The sequence below is a fragment of the Mustela erminea genome, chromosome 14, assembly GCF_009829155.1.
Source record: "Mustela erminea isolate mMusErm1 chromosome 14, mMusErm1.Pri, whole genome shotgun sequence".
Classification (NCBI taxonomy): domain Eukaryota; kingdom Metazoa; phylum Chordata; class Mammalia; order Carnivora; family Mustelidae; genus Mustela; species Mustela erminea.
The window spans coordinates 57,917,658-57,938,389 of NC_045627.1; the positions used below are offsets into that span (position 1 = coordinate 57,917,658).

General features: G+C 38.7%; 1 protein-coding gene across 5 annotated transcripts in view; it reads right to left on the bottom strand.

Moving 5' to 3' along the window:
• IDE (insulin degrading enzyme) overlaps positions 1-20,732 on the bottom strand; it is a 113,447-nt gene that overhangs the window by 37,489 nt on the left and 55,226 nt on the right. For all 5 annotated transcript variants that reach the window (XM_032312280.1, XM_032312279.1, XM_032312281.1 and 2 more), the window contains 7 exons: positions 19,845-19,967; positions 14,557-14,669; positions 13,670-13,832; positions 12,725-12,817; positions 12,204-12,295; positions 10,214-10,294; positions 8,365-8,468 (listed from right to left, as the gene is read on the bottom strand). In XM_032312280.1, the coding sequence (XP_032168171.1) occupies positions 8,365-8,468; positions 10,214-10,294; positions 12,204-12,295; positions 12,725-12,817; positions 13,670-13,832; positions 14,557-14,669; positions 19,845-19,967 (769 nt within the window). The remainder of the gene's footprint in view (positions 1-8,364; positions 8,469-10,213; positions 10,295-12,203; positions 12,296-12,724; positions 12,818-13,669; positions 13,833-14,556; positions 14,670-19,844; positions 19,968-20,732) is intronic.

Here is a 20,732-nt window from a genome sequence, read left to right on the forward strand (position 1 = left end):
ATAATGCTTAATCAAAACAGGCAATCAAGTATAGAGGCTTCTGATCACAGTCTCTATTACCCTTTGGCTAGAGCCCTTCGTTTTTAATGTGAAAAACTGCATGCAGGAATCTTGTGGGTAATGCTACTGACTAAAATTTTAAAAGAAGAGTAGCTAGGGAAAAAATGGAACCAAGTCAGTTGAAAAATAGTCTTTAAAAAGGCAAAACAAAGTACTCCTTCCCAGGAACAGCTGAGGCCCAGGGTTAACAAAAACGATAAGAGAAAAACAAAACAAAACAAAAACAAAAACCCACCCTTATTGGCTCATCCAGAGATCCAAAAAACAAAAACATACTTTTATCATTATTTGCTAAGTTTGTGCTCCGTGGTTTTTTTCCTGCCAGAGACTACCATCAACTGCATCTAGTACATGTACATTGGCCTTCATGCTTCTAGAGGTAAAGAAAACAAGACCAAGAAACACTTGTGCTCTGGTTTATTAAAATCTTTCATTGAGGGCAAGACAGAAACAGCCCAGAAAAAAAGTCAGAAGGAAAAATAAGTTCAGGGAGAGAGGGTAGAGATAAGATGATGTCAAAAGATATGTGAACAGAAGATTACGAGAAGCATAGCAAAAGCAGCTCAGTACCACAGCAGAACCCCTTCCCCTGCAGCATCATCAGGGACATTTCTGCCTCTGTTGCCTTGTAATTATCAAAGTGGGAATCACTGCCGTCCTCTCAGCAGACTCAGTGCCAGCCTGGGACCAATCTTATTTGAATCTTGTGGATAAAGAAGCTCGAGGCCAATAGCTTGATGCCTTGCCCCGAGGTCAGTCCTGTCCCTGATCCCACTTCTCCCTTACATCACAATTCAAGTAACAAGGCCTGTACCTTCTCCCACTTGTTCTTACCCATCCTCTCAGAGGTTTGATTCTAGCCTCTGAATGTCGGTCTTGCAGCTGAAAGCCCACTACTTGCAATGAAAACTCCCCTTTACCGAATACCCATCCATTTTCAATGTGTTCCTACTCCTCACTGGACCTTCGCAACTTCAGTGCCTGACCATCAGAACCACTGTCTATTTCTTATTTATTCTAGACAAAATACTCTACCTGGCTAGCTGGACTTAGTCCTACTGCCTGGTGTAGGGTAGATAAAAGCAATCTGACTAACCTCTCTGTGAGTATGGCTGACTAATCTCCCAGCTGATGGTATTCCTGATCTGGCCTAGCTGCCTCTGACCACTACCAGTTCGAAAAACGTGCTGAGGGGCTTCTGGGTGGCTCAGTGGGTTAAAGCCCCTGCCTTCAGCTCAGATCATGATCCCAGGTTCTGGGATCGAGCCCCACATCAGGTTCTCTGCTCAGCAGGGAGCCTGCTTCTCCCTCTCTCTCTCTTCCTGCCCCTCTGCCTACTTGGGATCTCTGTCAAATAAATAAATAATCTTTTAAAAATTAAAAAAAAAAAAAACATGCTGAATAAGAATATATTCCATAGGGGCGCCTGGGTGGCTCAGTGGGTTAAGCCGCTGCCTTCGGCTCAGGTCATGATCTCAGGGTCCTGGGATCGAGTCCCGCATCGGGCTCTCTGCTCAGCAGGGAGCCTGCTTCCTCCTCTCTCTCTCTCTGCCTGCCTCTCTGCCTACTTGTGATCTCTCTCTGTCAAATAAATAAATAAAATCTTTAAAAAAAAAAAAAAAGAATATATTCCATAGAAACCCAGGGAGGAATCATAGGGCTTAATGGATGGAAGAGTTCTGTTACTGTGTCCAGAAGAAGTGTTCATGTTGGCATTTTGAGAATTCCTTTTGAGGGGTATACAAAGGGTACATATAGAACTCACATGGCCATATGAAGGACACGTAATGTTTGTTAAGGACTTTCTTTCAATACATGGGAGAACCTGCTAAGACTCAGCCCAAGAAAGTGCTTCTACTCTTGCGGACTTCCTAAAAAAATGAATGCGCTAAGTCTCAAGGAGAACTCTGAAAATTGTGTTAGGAAGTAAAATAACTTGGTAGATAGATGGTATTACCATCTTCTCTTCCACAAGGTGCCCGATTTTGGACAAGCTTGTTATACTGGTGGCTTTGGTCTCCCTGAATGACAGCCCACGCATCAGAACAATGTACAAGAGATTGATGACAACTCATAAACATTCATGAAGCATTCATTTGGGAGTGGACACGGCCCCTGCAACAAGAGCACTTTCAACTCTGTCCTGAGAGAAAGTGAAAAAGCTCGGGGACAACTGCCAGAGGCTTTGGAGGATGACTTCCGACACAAAATGCAACAGACACTAGCAGCTGCACAGTAATGCCCAGGTTACAAAGGGGGACCTAAAGGGGGACTGGCCAGGTACAATCCTAAGGGATTTAGACAGCTGTCTGCCAAAGTAAAGTGGATGGGTAACATTTGAAATGTTACTCTAAGCAAGTAAGTATGAAATAGATGAACACAGTTCCCTCAAACAAGGCAAACATCAAATACTGGCCTAACAAAGAGGGATATGTTTGCAAAACAAGAATTAGTGTACCACTGAAGAATTTAGAACTGAAACATACAGTGAAAGACAATGTAAAAATAAATTACAGGGCCCAGACCTGTACCCCTGGGGCTAATAATACATTATATGTTAATATAAATAAATAAATAAATAAATAAGTAATAGGGGTGCCTGGGTGGCTCAGTCAGTTAAGCCTCTGCCTTTGGCTCAGGTCATGATCTCAGGGACCTGGGATCAAGCCCCGCATCGGGCTCTCTGCTCAGCAGGGAGCCTGCTTCCCCCTTCCCCTTTGCCTGCTTCTCTGCCTACTTGTGACCTCTCTCTCTGTGTCAAGTAAATAAATAAAAAAATCTTAAATAAATAAATAAAGGTAAGCAAGAGGAATAACAAAAGAGAAACAGCATATACTTATCAAACTTACACCAAAATCTACAAACCAGAGTATAAAAGTGTAAGAGATTTAAGTTAGGAAAAAAGGAAGAGAAAGCACAGTAATCTAAGTATGCCATGGAGAGCTGCAAAATATTTAACTGCAGGCAGCTGAGAGAAACTAGCACAGAGACTGCTGCATCCTTAGACTATCTGCTGGAAATGTAATTATGCTTAAAAATAGTCTTGACAAAAAAATTATAAAAAAAAATAGTCTTGACGAGTTTTTTAAGTGTGTGTATGTGACAATGCTTTTTTTTTTTTTTTTAAGATTTTACTTATTTATTTGACAGGGAAAGAGAGGGATCACAAGTGGGCAGAGAGGCAGGCAGGGGGGTGGAGAGGGAGCAGGCCCCCTGCTGAGCAGAGAGCCCAACACAGGGCTCGATCCCAGGACCCCGAGATCGTGACCTGAGCGGAAGGCAGAGGCTTAACCCACTGAGCCACCCAGGCTATTCTTTAATTCTATCCACAAAGAATTGGCTGCTGATACAGTACTATATGGTCCTTAGAAAAAGGAGAGAAAAGAACTTTTCTTTTCTTTTCTTTTCTTTTTTTTTTTTTAAAGATTTTATTTATTTATTTGACAGAGAGAGAAATCACAAGTAGGCGGAGAGTCAGGCAGAGAGAGAGAAAGAGAAGCAGGCTCCCGCTGAGCAAAGAGCCCGATGCGGGGCTCGATCCCAGGACACTGAGATCATGACCTGAGCCGAAGGCAGCGGCTTAATCCACTGAGCCACCCAGGCGCCCCAAGAACTTTTCTTTTCAAACTGAAACTCACAGCAGTGAACTTACAGTGAAACTTACAGCAGTGGGCTAGAATGAATGCCCACTACCAACTTCAAGTCAGCCATTCAGAAATGTTCAGAGGAAATGAACAGCTGTTATGGCTGGACAGGACTCTTTCAGAAACAAGAAACATCCTGACTATAGACAATCAGGAATATGGCTCCCCAGACATGATTCTCATGAGACTTTGGCAAATAATTCCTGAGAGAGCAAAGAAAGACATCCAAGAATGAGGAGAGGCTTCACAGGTAACTGTGATGAATTCAAACAGAATTAGTACAGAGAGTACAGATCTGGCCATCAGAAACTTGGATTGTGGTCAATACTCTGACTCATTTTCTTTGAGATCTTGCCAAAATCACAGTTAAGATCTAAATTAGGCAAGCCTCTGAGCTTCGGTTTCATTACTTTTTAAATAAGGATTCTAAGTAGATGAATTCTATCCTTCTACCGGAAGAATTCTACTGTATCATGATATCAAATCCTATTTCCAAAAAACATGCCTCAAAGAAGAAAAAAAGTACAAAAAAAAATTTATTGATGAGACCCAAAGCCTTAAAGAATTGTAATAGGAAGGCTACAGTGCTGAAGAAATTGAGGTTCATGAAACATGCTACACTTTTTAAAGGGGTTTCTTAAAGAAAGAAGGAATCAAGAAAGGTTAGGCTAAAGGCTTAGAGAAGTCAACCACCTTTTTTTGAGCCCTTGGTAACTTGAATCTGAAAAAAACACAGTTCTTACCTGGAAGGACCTCATAATCCAACAGGACATAAGACCTAAAGCAAAATGTGATACACTGGTCTTAGGCTGGCAGATGACAGGACTAATAACATCTTATTTATATTGTTTTTAGAAAACACATGGGCCGGGGTGCCTGCGTGGCTCAGTCCATTAAGCAATTGCCTTCAGCTCAGGTCATAATCCCAGGTACTGGGACTGAGGCCCACATTGGGCTCTCTGCTCAGAGAGGAGCCTGCTTCACCCTCTCTCTCTGCCCCTCCTGCTGCTTGTGCACACTCTCTCCCTCAAATACATAAATAAAATCTTTAAGAAAAAAGAAAAAACATGGGTCTTTAAACTGCAAAGGTGGACCAAACAACAGAAAAAAGGTGGTCAAAACTCGGGCCAGGATTGAGTGAGCCAGCCAAGTAATTCAAATGAATTCACATCTCCAGGCAGATCATTCACATTCTCTGATACTTAGGCAACTAACAAATTCCAGAAGAATCACTGCCCACCACCTTTTAAAAATACTGGAGTGAGGCACCTGAGTTGACTCAGTCGTTAAGCATCTGCCCTTGGCTCGGGTCATGATCCCAGGGTCCTAGAATCAAGCCCTGCATCGGGCTCCCTGCTCAGCAAGGAGTCTGCTTCTCCCTCTCCCACTCCCCTGCTTGTGTTCCCTCTCTCGCTATGTCTTTCTCTGACAAATAAATAAAATCTTAAAAAAAAAAAAAAAAGAAAGAAAGAAAGAAAAGAAATACCAGAGGATGAAAGAAGTGGCAGAAGATGGAGATGGACAAATGTTCTAATTTTCAGAAAGGGAAAGGAGTGGAGCCTAAAAAACCATAAGCCATAGGCACTGACCTCTCATAAAATTCCAGTGAACTATCAGACTACCAAACATTTAGACAAGAACACAGTATCCTAGGACCTGCATGGATTCAGCAAGAACTCCTAAGCAAAGATTTACTTATGATTTAAGCAGGGCATGTAACCAAGACCTTATAGCCATATTTGTAGATTTAATTTGGCAAAACGGAAATCCTGGGGGTGCCTGGGTGGCTCAGTGGGTTAAGCCTCTGTCTTCGGCTCAGGTCATGATCCCAGGGTCCTGGGATCGAGCCCCGCATCGGGCTCCCTGCTCAGCAGGGAGCCTGCTTCCTCCTCTCTCTCTGCCGCCTACCTCCCTTGTCTACTTGTGATCTGTCTGTCAAATAAATAAATAAAAACTTTAAAAAAAAAAAAAACGAAAATTCTGTCACATAGTACAACACAGATGAATCTAATAGACATTATGTTAAGTGAAACAAAGATATATTGTATGAGTTCACTGATATTATGTAATAAGTAGTCAAATTCATGAAAACAAAACAGAATGGTGGTTACCAGGAGACGGTAGGAGGGAGAAAGAGGACTTGTTGGTCAATGGGCACAGTTTCAGTTTTACAAGGTGAAAAAGTTCTGGAGAGCTGCTGCACAATATGAATATATTTAACAATATGAACATAATACTGAATTGTAAACCTAGAAATGGTTAAAACTGTAAATTTCATGTGTTTACCACAACAACAACAAAAATCATCTGAGCATGTATGTGTGGGCCTATTTCTGGACTCTGTTCTATGCTAATGATTTCTTTTTGATCCTCAGGCCAATGCACAATGTCTTAATTAACATAGCTTTATAGTTAGCCTTCAAATCCAGTAGCTTGAGTTCTCCAACTTTTGTTTTTATGTTCAAGGATGTTAGGGCTGGGCACATGGGTGTCTCAGTTGGTTCAGCATCTGACTTTTGGTTTTAGCTCAAGTCATTATCTCAGGATCCTGGGTTCAGGTCCCCGGTTGGGCTCCCCGTCTCTCTCCTGATGCCCTTCCCCCTGCCCCACATCTGCTCTCACTCTAAAATAAATAAATATTTAAAAAAAAAAAAAAAAAAAAAGGTGTATGGATAATCCAGGTCCCTTGTATGCCCATAGGTATTTTGGAATCAATTTACCAATTACTGAAAGGAGAAAAGGCTACTAGGATTTTTATTGTGATTACACAGAGCTTCTGAATCAGACTGGAAAAAATTTAATAGCAAGTCTCCTAACAAGGTCTTTAACTTCTTTCAGCACTGTTTCGTAGTTTTGTATGATGAAGTCTTGCTTATCTTTGATTAAATTCATTCCTAGTTATTTTACATTTTTGTTGCTATTGTAAATACTTTTTCTTTCAAGTCTGAAATAATTACAAATTCACAGAAGTTACAAAAATAATACAGGGAGGTTCCATGTACTCTTCACTCAGTTCCCTCAATGGTTACATCTTACATTAATCAGAGTAAAATACCCAAACTAGGAAAACTGTATTTGATAGAATGTGTACACAGAATGAGTTCTATGTCATTTTATCATATTTATCACATTATACAACTACCAATAATATTTCTTTTTTTTTTTTAAGATTTTATTTATTTATTTGACAGATGGAGATTACAAGTAGGCAGAGAGGCAAGCAGAGAGAGAGGGGGGAAGCAGACTCCCTGGTGAGCAGAGAGCCCGATGCGGGGCTCGATCCCAGGACCCTGAGATCATGACCTGAGCTGAAGGCAGAGGCTTAACCCACTGAGCCACCCAGGCACCCCACCAATAATATTTCTTTTAATTTTCCCATCGTTTGTTGCCAGTACATGTCTGGAAAAATGCAAACGATGGTAACTAGGAAAAAGACATTGATGGAACAGTTCGATCAGAAGGATTTTTCTTCTTTAAAATCTTCAGCCAGATTGTTGATTTTATTCATAAAATGACTGTTCTAAAAAACATATTTACTCAATCTCCATGTTCCCAGGAGAATTTTGGAAATACGTGCTTAACAGAGGAGAAAAATAAAAAATGCAAAATATGTGCTCCTTAAATATATTTCTGGTATTATTTCACTTTGGAAAACATGGATGAAATTCAATTTTGAGGCAGAAATATCATAGGATAGTTCATAAGCTCTGTAGGGCTGAACCTCCTCTAATAAGAACACCTTTGTTACTGTGAGAGCTCCTCCAACTTTTCATCTCCTGGTTAATCACTGGTCAGTGAGGCGGCTTTTGAGACTGTAATCCTTACTTCCACTTAAGAAAAAAGAGGGTGTCCTCACTTGTTTATGAAGCCAGATATGTACAGTGATTTGAGTTGGGATGAAGTCAGGTTAAGATGATCTATTACTACATTTTAATCATGATAATGAAATTATGATTATGTTTTTTTTAAAAAATACTTATTTATTTGAGAGAGAGGGAATGAGTGGGAGAATGAGAAAGAGAGAGAGATGGGGAAGAATCCTCAACAGACTCCCTTCTGAGCATGAAGCCTGATGCGGGCTCAATCCCAGGACCCTGAGGTCAGGACCTGAGCCAAGATCAGGAGTCAGAAGCCCAACCGACTGAGCTACCCAGGCACCCCTTGCTTCATTTTTTCAAAAAAAAAGTCTTCATGGTTTTGGGGCACCTGGGTGGCTCAGTGGGTTAAGCCTCTGCCTTCGGCTCAGGTCAGGATCTCAGGGTCCTGGGACGGAGCCCCACATCAGGCTCTCTGCTTAGCAAAGAGCCTGCTTCCCCACCTGCCCCCCACCTGCCTACTTGTGATCCCTTTGTCAAATAAGTAAATAAAATCTTTAAAATAAATAAATAAATAATAAATTAAAAGTCTTCATGTTTTAGAGGTCCTTCCTAAAAATAATCTAGAGTGGAGGAAAAATGAGTCAGGAGCAGTGTTTGAAGATAACAAAGGCTGGTCATGTTTTGATTTGCTGATGTTTGGTATTGCTTCACCATACTATTCTTTCTACTTTAATCATGCTCCATAACAAGTTTAAAAGCGTATTATTCACAGTTCCAAATTTTCAGCTTCTAACATTATTGAAAATATAGTACATAGCAGTAAAATCTATAGAGTGACTCACCGGACATTTTCTGGTCTGAGTTTGTCGAGAACCATCTCTATTAAGTCAGGTCTAAATTCTTCCAGTAAATATTCAGCTGTGAGCACTTCTTCTAGGGGATAATACTTATTAAAAGGAAAATAAACAGATAAATGAAATGTGCAAGGCTACTACAGAGTTTAACTTATTAAAAGCAAACAAATCTCTAACACTTACACCCATTATTTTACATCCCCCCCCATCCTCCTTCAACTAAATTTTACTCAGCTGGAAAAATTTCCTTTTTCTTTCTTACCACACTTGAAGCAGTTTCCTATTGCAGGATGATTTTGCAGTTAATCCCCAAATACATTTACATTATTGAGAGCAAAATCACAATTTTTTCGGGGAAAAGTGTAATATTTCTGGCTAAAAACTGAATCCTTGTTAATGAAGAAAATTTGATAGTGAAATGCTAACACCTGTAGGATTCTTACCATAAGGTACATACATTTTTACAAATAGAATTTCCTCTCAAATTTCTATGAATGAAATTAGAAAAGCATTTAGAAAGTTGCTGCGGGAGGAGTGGCTTTTTATTAGTAAGAGCAACTTCCAATATTCTGAGACAGACTGAGTCACTTGTTCAACAAATACTTAACAAACATCTACTCTGTGCCAGGCAAGACAGATAATGTCCCTGCTCCCTAATGAGCTTATATTCCTTTTATTTATTTTGGTATAAAATAATGCAGTTAATAATAACAATAATTCATTTGGGGATTAAGACTCAAAGCTGAACTAAAATACAGAACAATGAACATGTAAGTTAGGAGAGGGAGTGACCAGAGTTTTAAGGTTTTGGTTTTTTTTATTCCAGTTTGGTTAACACAGAGTGTTACATTAGTTTCGGATGTACAGTAATTCAACAATTCTATATTATTGCTCAGTGTTCATCAAGGTAAATGCACTCTTAATCCCCTTCACTTACTGGACCCAAGGAGCTTATATTCTAATTAGGAGGGAGGCATACAATAAACAAATTGTGTTGTTATAGTGATAGGTGCTATGAAATGCAAAGGGGCAGGACATGACTGAGAGGTCAGGGAAGGTCTCTGTGAGGAAGACACACTTAAGTGGAAGCCCAAATAAGAACCAAGCCATGCAAAGACGAGAGAGAAGAGTTCTAGGTAGAGAAAACAGCTAATGTAAAAGGTTCCACGAGGGAGAATAAACTTAACACTTGAAGATTAGGCAAGCAGGCAGCCAGTACAGCTGGAGGGGAAAGAGAACAGGGAGATGGGTTGGGGAGTCATATAGAACATGGTTAGAGAGTCAGGCAGATCACTTTGTAATCCAACATGACATTTTGGATTTTATTCTGATAGGAAACTACTGAAGGATTACACAGAGAAGACAAACAATCTGATCTTGGTTTTCAAAATATTACTGAGGCTGAAAAAATAAACTATAGTGTGAAACAAGAGGGAAAACAAAGATCCCAGGTAAGAGATTATAATGGTAGTCCAGGCAAGAAATGATGGTAGCTCAGACTAGGGTAGTAGCAACAGAAATAGAGACCAGTAGATGATCTATATAGCTTTCAAACAATCAGCAACTGATACATTGTGGAATTGAAAAATATTTAAAATATTTAAATCCAAGAAACAAAATCCCTCTGTAATGAAAAATATTATAGATGATAATTTTTAGGGTGATGAAAATTAAGATTTTAAGCATGGTTTGACATCAAAGTTTGCCAGGTTGCCACAACATCTGAAATTTTACACTACAGTTCCCATTTTTATCATTCATGTAGTATTGAAGGTAATATATGCAGGATCACAAAAATACGCTATATACTAATGTATACATAAAATAACAAACTTACATGCAATATTCCTGCAATCTTAGAGGTATAGCCCCGTGGCCTCTCTTTATCTTTAAACCTAAATGCAACAGCATTCAAGTCCTAAAATGGAAAATTAATCCAATTACACTTAAGTCAACTACTACTTAGAAATACTTTAAAAAAAAGTTCTTTTTTTAGTGTCTAGCTTGCACTACAGACTTTCTACTCCATATTTAACTTTATCAGGAAAAATCAGCTATGCTTGATTTAGAAATGTACAGAACACAAATGAAAATAACCAAAACAGAGTATGATTCTTTAGCCTAAAATATTGAAACTATTAGTCAAAGAATTTAGGAAAATTGTGCAAGAACTTTGCAAGATCAACAGTTACACAGATGATCATTTCGTTGATCCACCCAGATTAGAAGCTCCTATCCTAGGATCCACAAGCAGAGTATCCCTTTAAAGTTTAACCTAAGTAAAAAGGATTTCTTTTGGGCACCTGGGTGGCTCAGTTGGTTAAGCGGCTGCCTTTGGCTCAGGTTATGATCCCAGGGTCCTGGGATCGAGTCCCACATACAGGCTCCCTGCTCAGCGGGGATCCTGCTTCTCCCTCTGCCTGCTGCTCCCCCACTTGGGCTCTCACTCACTCTCTCAAATAAAGAAAATCTTGAAAACACACACACACACACACACACACACACACACACACACAGGATTTCTCTCTTTTTATTTATTCATTTTTTTAATTTGACAGAAAGAGAGAGAGAGAGAGATCACAAGTAAGTAGAGAGGCAGACAGAGGGAGAGGGGGAAGCAGGCTCCTCGCCGAGCAGAGAGCCTAATGCGGGACTCGATTCCAGGACCTTGAGATCATGACCTGAGTCGAAGGTAGAGGCTTAATCCACCGAGCCACCTAGGCGCCTGGTTTCTCTCATCTTTTTTTTTTTTTTTTTTTTTTAAAGATTTTATTTATTTATTTGACAGAGAGAGATCACAAGTAGTCAGAGAGGCAGGCAGAGAGAGAGAGGGAAGCAGGCTCCCTGCTGAGCAGAGAGCCCGATGCGGGACTCGATCCCAGGACCCTGAGATCATGACCTGAGCCGAAGGCAGCGGCTTAACCCACTGAGCCACCCAGGCGCCCCTGGGCTCTCTATTCTTTTTTTTTTTAAAGATTTTATTTATTTATTTGACAGAGAGAGATCACAAGTAGTCAGAGAGGCAGGCAGAGAGAGAGAGGGATGGTTTCTCTCATCTTAAAAATACATTTCAGAATCTCAATAAGTCTTAAATATAAAGCACATATTTCTAAAAAACATTTTAAAGAAGGCTTTAAAATTCTGACAGGGACACCTGGGTGGCACGGGTGGCTGAATGTCCAACTCCTGGTCTTGGCTCAGGGTTGTGGGATCGAGCCCTGTGTCTGCTTAAACACTGCCCTTCCCACTGTCCCTCTCCCCTGTGCACACTCTCTCTCAAATAAACTGAACTTTAAAAATAAAGTAATAATAGTAAAATTCTGAAAGAGAACATCTGCTTTATTAAAAAATAGTAAGAGATAGCCAGGCTTTTCCAAACATACAACAAAAAAAGCACTTTTAAGAACATAATCATATAAAAAACAATTCACAATTTCTTTGAAAGTTCACTGTAGATTTTTATCAGCAGATGTGAAAATGACAGAGGCTCATGAAGCTTTTGGCATACACTAAGGTACGCCCTGATAGATACAAGCTCAAGAAACTGCTGGTTTTCTTCTGAGGGACAGAAAAGCAATTCCTTTTTCCCTCCGAAAAAAAGTTACTTGATGCCTTAGCCCTAATTGTGCCCCAGGTAGCCAATCAGAGTAGTACAACTAAGCTTTAACTAAAGCTATTACGCATTGCAAGATTTTAGAGTTTAAATAACAACAACAAAAAACCCAAAAACTTTAAAAGTTTCATTGGGCCTTAAGTTTAAATTAATTCACATATGTATGTTTCCTGAAAAAATTTCCTTAAGAAAAATTTTGGTGAAACAAAATTACCTTGCACTCTTGGAAAACCCATTCTTGAGGTCCTTCTGCACGTAACTTCTGAATGTACTGAAACATGTGCAAAATTATATCTTCAACGTGTACTGGAAGAAAGGGGCACACTTAAAAACCATTCAGTCCTTGTATCCTTCAAAGCAGTGAGCTCACTCCTAAGGTAAAGTCAGGTAGGTAGAAATGGAGTCCTCACCTCCCTGACACTGGTTTTAGGGTTCCACACACATGGCCCTCCAGGCTCTAGGACATGGGACAGAAGGGACTTTGGGGAAGTTAATGAGCCGACGAAAGGCCAAGGACACATTTAATAAATGTAACATAATGACAGGTTGTTAAGGAGGAAAAAATCATCCATGAAATGAAGGCCAAGCTGCACATGAAAAATACAATGGATGAATTGTATGAATTAAAGGCTTTACGGCTTTACTACATAAAACAGATCCACAGCATTAAGAAATTTTTAAGAATTTATCATAAGAAGTCAATTTTCATTAAAAAGCAAACACGTCAATACTTACATAATCCTTCCTCAGTCAGGTCCACATTAATGATAAAAAACATAAAACCTCGGGCTCCTTCCTTCTGTCCACCAACAAGAGTATTTACCCAGCCTGTAAAATTCAAAGGAAATCAAAACAGGCTTGTATGTGTGGCTTCCTTTAAGATAAAGAATTTTTTTTTTAATTTATACTACAAGTTCCCAAGATATTAGGATGGACCATTTGCACAAAAGAGCAGAAAAAATTGGTTCAGAAAAACTGTTTCGGACACTGTGGAAGACTGAAGGGATTTTTTTGGGTTGGGAGGTTTCCTCAGGACTCTTCAAGTCATAAAAGAAGAGCCTGAGCTGAGAGGGGCCTTGGAAATCACCTACTAATTAGATCCTTGTACAACCTCTGGTCTGATGGGTAAGAGCAGGCCAATAAATAATGTGTACTGTTATTCCACAGAGATGATAAACAATACCAACGTGAGCTTTTACTTTTGAAACTTTTTTTTTTAAGATTTTACTTATTTATTTATTTGACAAACAGAGATCACAAGTAGGCAGAGAGGCAGGCAGAGAGAGAGGGGGGAAGCAGGCTCCCTGCTAAGTAGGGAGCCCGATGTGGGGCTCGATCCCAGGACCCTGGGATCATGACCTGAGCCAAAGGCAGAGGCTTAACCCCCTGAGCCACCCAGGCCCCCCAAACCTGTCTGTTATTTAAAACATGTAGCACAATCTCTTGAAGAGTCTAAACCTCGCTGCACAATACTGAAGAGTAAAACAAATTATGGCGGCAGGGGGAGAACCCAGAGCAAAAAATCAAAAGCACACTAACAACCCCACCTCACTCTTCCATAAACCCAAAACTGTCTCATCCAAATATGTTCCTTCACACAAAAAAATCTAGGAGAAAATGAGAGCCAGAGTAAAAGGATGTGGGGTACTACCCTCAGAAGCTGGTACTCAAAAGACTTACCTTTTGATTTAAGTTCTGATAACAGACTTCCAGGACCTTCATGACCAATGAGATGACCAAGATAATGGCCAGGATTTGATTTGTAGTATTTCTGAAGGTCAGGTATGGGAAAAGTCACGTAAAGATTCCTAATGTCCTTAATGGGTACTATTTTGTAAAGTTGCTAGAAAAAAAATCAAGAAAGATTAGCAATATCAACTCCTACTGAATAAAATATTTATGAACTATGAAGAATACAGATTTTCATGGAAAAATCCCAAATTCAAGAGAACCAATTGCCCCATAGAAAACTGTACTGACCACAAACAGTAATTGGCTTGGGCTCTTTCTAAATGGACTTTCATTACAGTTGGTGTACAGCCCATGTCTGGTCCCCTCGGCCATGCGGCTCAATATGCTTGCCTTCTGTCACTGGAGAACAGCCTCTACAGTTTAGCAAGGCTCTAACTACCAAAACTACTTTTAGTATGCAAAGATCGGATTTATATCGATATCTCTTTGGTGATACATATCCCTAATAAATGTGAAACTGATTCAACTATCAAAACAAATATTAAAAACTGTATAAACAGGGGCGCCTTAGTGGTTCAGTCAGTTGGGTGTCTGCCTTCAACTCGGGTCATGGTCTCTGGGTCCTGGGATCGAACCCCACATTGGTCTTTCTGCTCAGTGGGGAGTCTGCTTCTCTCTCTCTCTCCCTGTCTGCCTTTCCCCACCACTCATTTTCTCTCTCTCTCAAAATAGATTAATTAAATCCTTAAAAAAAAAAGGATGAAAAAAACCTGAATAAATAAAACTTCCAAAATTGTTCATCTACTCTTTAGTAAACTGGCATATATTATGATCCTGAATTTAAAAAGAAAAATAACAGAAATACATGCACTTACTTTAAGATGTTCTTCTTGGAAAGGGTGTTCAGGAAATTCTGGCAGTGGGACATTTTTGTTCTCAACTTCAGAAAATAACTTTACCACCAGATCAGTTAGGTCGTCTAAAGATTCTGTAAGAAAATAATGAAAATAGAACTTAAACTACTCGTAACATGACAGGCAGTATTTAAAACCTGAGGATCTTTTATACATATATAAAATTACTATATTGTATACCTTAAACTTATCCAATGTTACATGTCAATCATATCTCAGTAAAGCTAAACAAAACCTTAAGATCTCCTGAAAAACCTCCAGACTATTAAAAAGAAAACCTATGATTTTTTTAAAGCTGCACCTGATGAAATTGAAGCACTCTGCTCAATCCCGTCAGTGCCTGTGTGACTTCTAAAGCTGAGCCATACCGATAACTATACCTCACACATGTCTAGCTCTTTACGGTTTAAAAACTGTTTTACAAATGTTGTCTTGCAATAAATTTAAAACGTGTATTAAAACAGTAAAAGAAGAGTTGGCTGCATTTGGAAAATTATTTGATCTACAACTGCCAACAGGCACATACTAAACCATTAGCTGATAGATGGTAACATACACTTTATAAACAGACACAGTCTAAGCCCATTGTTAAAAGTCAAATATTAGAGCTTGTGAGTGATTCTGTGGGAAAGAGTACAAAATAGTGAAAAGAGTCCTGGGTGGGGAGACTAGACAACTTGGATCCTAACCCTGGCTTCACCAACCATATCAACTGACTACCTGGACAACCCTGGTTAACCACTTCAGGCTCTATAAAATGAGAACACTGGGGGAGATGATCACAAGTCTCTTCTGAGGTCTAACATTATATGGTTCTGTATCATAATGTGCCAAACCCATTCAAAGGTTTGTAATTACTGTTAGAATGAAATGGCCACTTGAAGTTATTCTGTTATCACCTACCTATATTCTTTTATAAAGAGTTATACTTGAAAAGTTTATAGAGATGTATGATATGTTCACTGCAGCATTTTTTTATAACAAAAACTAGAGATGACCTTAACATCTATGAGTATGTGAATATTATTAAATGCCTATACATTAGAATTTTATGCAGTCATTAATAAGGGAGAGATCTCTATGGGCTGGTACAAAAATATCTTAAAGCTCTATTAAGTGAAAATGGCAGGCATCTCAATTTTTTTAACAGGCATACTTACATGTTGAATATATTAACAAAATCCCACTTTTGGAAGTATAACAAAAATGACTTAAGGTGAGATTTTTGAGGAGAGGGCACTGTTATCACAGGATGGGAGGAAAGAGAAAAACTTGATTTCTACTTTATATCTTTCTACATGGAGTAAATTTTTTTCTGTGTATACGTATTTCTATCATTCAAAAAATTAAAAAGTAGAAAAAGGACTGGGTTTTTTTTTGTTGTTGTTTTCTTTTTAAGTAATCTGTATGTCCAACATGGGGCCTGAACTCATGGAACCTGAGATCAAGAGTGACATGCTCTGACTGAGCCAGCCAGGTGCCCAAAAGGTTATCTTTTAATAAACAAGATAACCACTCACCTTGATTCTGTCTCCTCAAGAAGAGGGTATTTATATATGGTATAAACATTCAAATCACCTGTTACTGTCAGGAAGCATCTGGATCAAGTGAGAAATTTCCCTCAGTATTCTGTAACCCATTTTGAACTTTTCCATGAACTTTTTAAGAGAACACTTAATCACTACTTGAGATTTGCCTTTATATAGTATGAAATTCTCCTTTAGGCCTATAAATATGAACATTTGTACTTCACATATTAAATGTACATATTTTTACTTCTTTTTTTTTTTTAAGATTTTATTTATTTATTAGACAGAGATCACAAGTAGGCAGAGAGGCAGGCAGAGAGAGAGGAGGAAGCAGGCTCCCCGTGGAGCAGAGAGCCCAATGCAGGGCTCGAACCCAGGACCCTGGGATCATGACCTGAGCCGAAGGCAGACGCTTTAACCCACTGAGCCACCCAGGTGCCCCTTTACTTCTATTTTTCCTGACATGTACACAGGACCTCAAATTGTCCAGAACCCAGTACAAGGCAGACCAGCGGCTACTCGTTATATGACAAGGAAGCTCAGGAATGGAGTAAGTGTATCTGGAGCAAGAGACAGCAGGCGTATCTTTATGCACAGATGGAACATGTGACTTGGAACAAGGTGGGCAGTATACAAAGCTTTACCAGCCTGAGGGGCTGGCAAAAGCGAGGCTCTTTAGGGCAAGGTTCTCCCAGGTGAGCCTTTCAGGTATTTCTACCCTGAAAGCGTTAAGTTCACAGTGTAGCTTTTTAAAGGTAAAGCAGCTCTATGAAACCGCAGTCTGTCTTTTCCCCTCTGCAGTGCACTACGGGACATCGAAGCAAGTCCCTTTCATCGTGACATCATGAGGACTTGGCAATCCCAGGGTCTGTACTTGATAGTTACCTATTTGCCAAGCTTCCAGGTAATTAGTGCTGTCACAACTAGAAGGATGGTCCCGTGGGAGAACAGAGAAAAACCTTTCTGTCCCTTTGTGATAGAGATCCTTCCACATGGTTACTCTTTCTCTCCCCCTCATCCTAGAAGAAGGAGCGGATTTTCTATTAAACCTGAGAATTCCTGTTTCCTCCTCACACCTCTTGTACTGCAAGGACACCTCTCCCAGGCCCTCATCAAGTATACTGAACTGAGCACAGGTCAGTCCCACTAGGAGAGTGGTGTGTATGCAATCAGGAAACTGAAACATCTGTTTCTTTTAGACACTTGCTTTGTCACTTCCAATAAACAGGGAACAAGGAAGGCAGGCCTCCTGGATGATTCATCTGTTGTCATTATCACTTGCCCAGTAAGTGCTTACTGAAATCAAGTGTTTTTTATTTCAACACAACACAGATAAAAATATTCCCAGGACTAGGCTCTAAATACCCAGGGTTACTTAACACTCTAGAACTAGCTACTGTTAGCAAGCACACAGAGTTACAGACTCCTTTTATTTTATTGCCTTCACTCCTTGGACCCATTTTATATCCTGGTTCCTATTACCAACTTAAAATATATATAGTTGTTTATTTTCTACTTACAAATGTAACATTTGCCAAAAGTAGAAAACGAACAACAAATGCAAAAGGAAGGAAACAAAAGTTGCTCATAATCTCAGGATTACGGGATGCTAAAAGCAGCTACCGTTTATGGAGCGTTTGCTGTGTGCCACGCACCATGCTAAATACTTCCGCGTTACCCTGATTAAACCTCATAACAGCTTGTGAGGTAGCACACCTCCATTTTAAAAATGTAAAAACTAGAGTTCAGAGATCTGAAAAGTCTGTTAGCTCAAGGCTGCATAGCTAAGTAGGTGGTATATCTGGAATTCAAACTCAAGTTGGAAGAGTCTAGAGCACGATTCCCAACTACTATATCACATTACATTTCTAGTATATGTTTTTCTATTTTGTCTTATGTCTATACTATATATGTCTATTATAAGTTTTTATAAATCCCCAAAGAGACCATATAGCACATTGTTTTTATAGAGTGCTTTTGCTTTCTATTGGACATATTAAGAATATTTTCCCATGTTATTGAAACACTGTCATAATATTATTTATCCATTCAGTATATATTTAACATGTGCCTATAATGTGTAAAGCACTAACTCAGGCACTGGGGACAAAGCAGTGAACAGAATAGCTTCTATTCTCAAGTACATTACTTTCTAGTATGCTGGACAATGATAAAGAAATATTTAATATTTCAGCGATAATAAATGTTGTAAAGAAAAATAAAGCAGGAAGGAGAACAGAAAGTGGGAGAAGACATGCAGTTTTCTATAAGATGCCATATTACATAGCTATAACATCATTATTTAACCTATCTTCCATTAGTTGAACAATCAGATCATTTCTAACTTTTCACTAATACTATACTGACAGAAATATCCTAGTACATCCACTTTCTGAACAACTCTGGTTATTTCCTTAGACTGCATTTCTAGAAGTAAAAACAAACTTTTTAAGGGTGATACACCTTGTTAATCTGTTCTCCAGAAAGTCTAGAACAACTGCATAAATTGTATACACCATCACCAATACAAAAAGGGCACTGCTCCTCCATAATGAGTATTACTTAAAACAAAAACAAAATTATGGTAATTTAACAGGAGGAAACAGTACATTGTTTTACTTAATTTGCATTTAAAAAGTCAAACCTTTATGTGGAAGTACCAAAGTATCCACAAATAAATGAATGAATAAAGATGTGATATATAGAGAGAGAAACAGAGAGAGAGAAAATGGATTATATTACTTATCCATAAAAAAGAATGAAATCTTACCATCTACAACAACACTGACAGAGCTAGACAGCATAATGCTAAGGGAAATAAGTCAGTCAGAGAAAGACCAATACTATATGATTTCATTCTTTTTTTTTTTCAGTGTAACAGTATTCATTATTTTTGCACCACACCCAGTGCTCCATGAAATCCGTGCCCTCTCTAATACCCACCACCTGGTCCCCCCAACCTCCCATCCCCCACCGCTTCAAACCCCTCTGATTGTTTTTCATTCTTATGTGGAATTTAAGAAACAAAACAAGGGGGCAGGGAAGGAAAGAGACAAAGAAACACACTCTAACGACAGAGAACAAACTGATGGTTACCAGAGGGTAAATTGAGGGGATGGATGGAATAGGTGATGGGGATTATGGAACACACTTTTGTCATGATGAGCACTGGGTAATGTACAGAATTGTTGAATCAGTATATTGTACACCTGAAACTAATATAACACTGTATATTAACCAACTGGAATTAAAATTAAATCTTAAAAAAATAAAATTAAAAAATAAGAAAATAAATAGTCAAACCTTTAAACCTTTATTTATATTCCAAATCATTTTTCCAGTGTACCATCATCTGATTCCCCCCACCCTTTACCTGCCTTTTAATCCTATTCCTAGTTTTCTGAATTGCTACAAGGTCAAATCTATTAATCTGTTTATACTTCCTTTCTTTGCTTTTATATGTTTATAGAACCTACTATATTTTTTTATATATAGGGCCTACTATATATTTTTCTCAGGTCTCCATTTTAAAGCATCTATACTCCTTTTTAGAATACAGAGTTAAAAACAAAATTCCCCTCCACATATTCTCCAACAAGGAGATCATTTTCAAAAGCCTCTCTGTAGATAAAGGCTGTATATTCTTCTCCCAATACTTTGAAAGAGTCAAATGGAAAACTAAGATTATCCAATTCTATGGAAAATTTTAAGGATTCTTACCTCGACCTAACACACAAATAGCCATTAAGTTGGATGAATAATAAGTAGAATGGAATTTCAGTAGCTCCTGTCTGACATCAATGCCTTCTTGGTTTGGTCTAGTCTCTAAAGTATATTTGTTACCTAAAAAGGAAGAAAACATTTTTTAGAAAAACAAAAATATGTGAACTTTAAAGTTATGGAATTGTTATGGACATTGCTATAAAGTAAACTTAAAAAACAGAGATCTAGCTAACACACATAATGATTAGTTAATATGTCTGAATGTAAGCTGGATACACAGGAAAGAAGAATACAAATTAATAACATTTTAAACCACAGAGAGTGTCCCCTTAGGAACTTAAAGGGCTTTATGAAAATTATACACCTTAAAATCCGTATGAGATAGTAGGTACTATGAGCACTTAAAGGACAAAATGAGATCTACATGGCCTCCATTCACACTTACTTTAATTTCCAATTCCCTATGTGCTCCATAATTAATTGAAGAAAGTCACTAAGGGATCTTTTTGGAACTTGCCAAGTTACTTGTGGAAAGAAATGTACTATTCTTGGCTGTAACATTAAATTTGTGATGTGAATTCTCATGGATTTGATCTAGACTGGTAAAAATAGGATGCAATGCTATTTTTATAAGTCTCAAGCAATGTGCATATATATATATGAACCACGGAGATCTCTTACAACATGTAATAACTCAATTACAGTGAACTAGGCAAGTCAAAAGCAAATGGTCACAATCTCTAAGTACTACCTTTCTAATAAAAATCCTGACATTTAGGAACTTAGAGAATTCTAGTGATTGGAGTCTCCCCCAAAATAGCATCTTGACTAGAAATATCCTAAAATTTTTGTATAACAACTTTAATTGTTGTTCCTTCTTACACT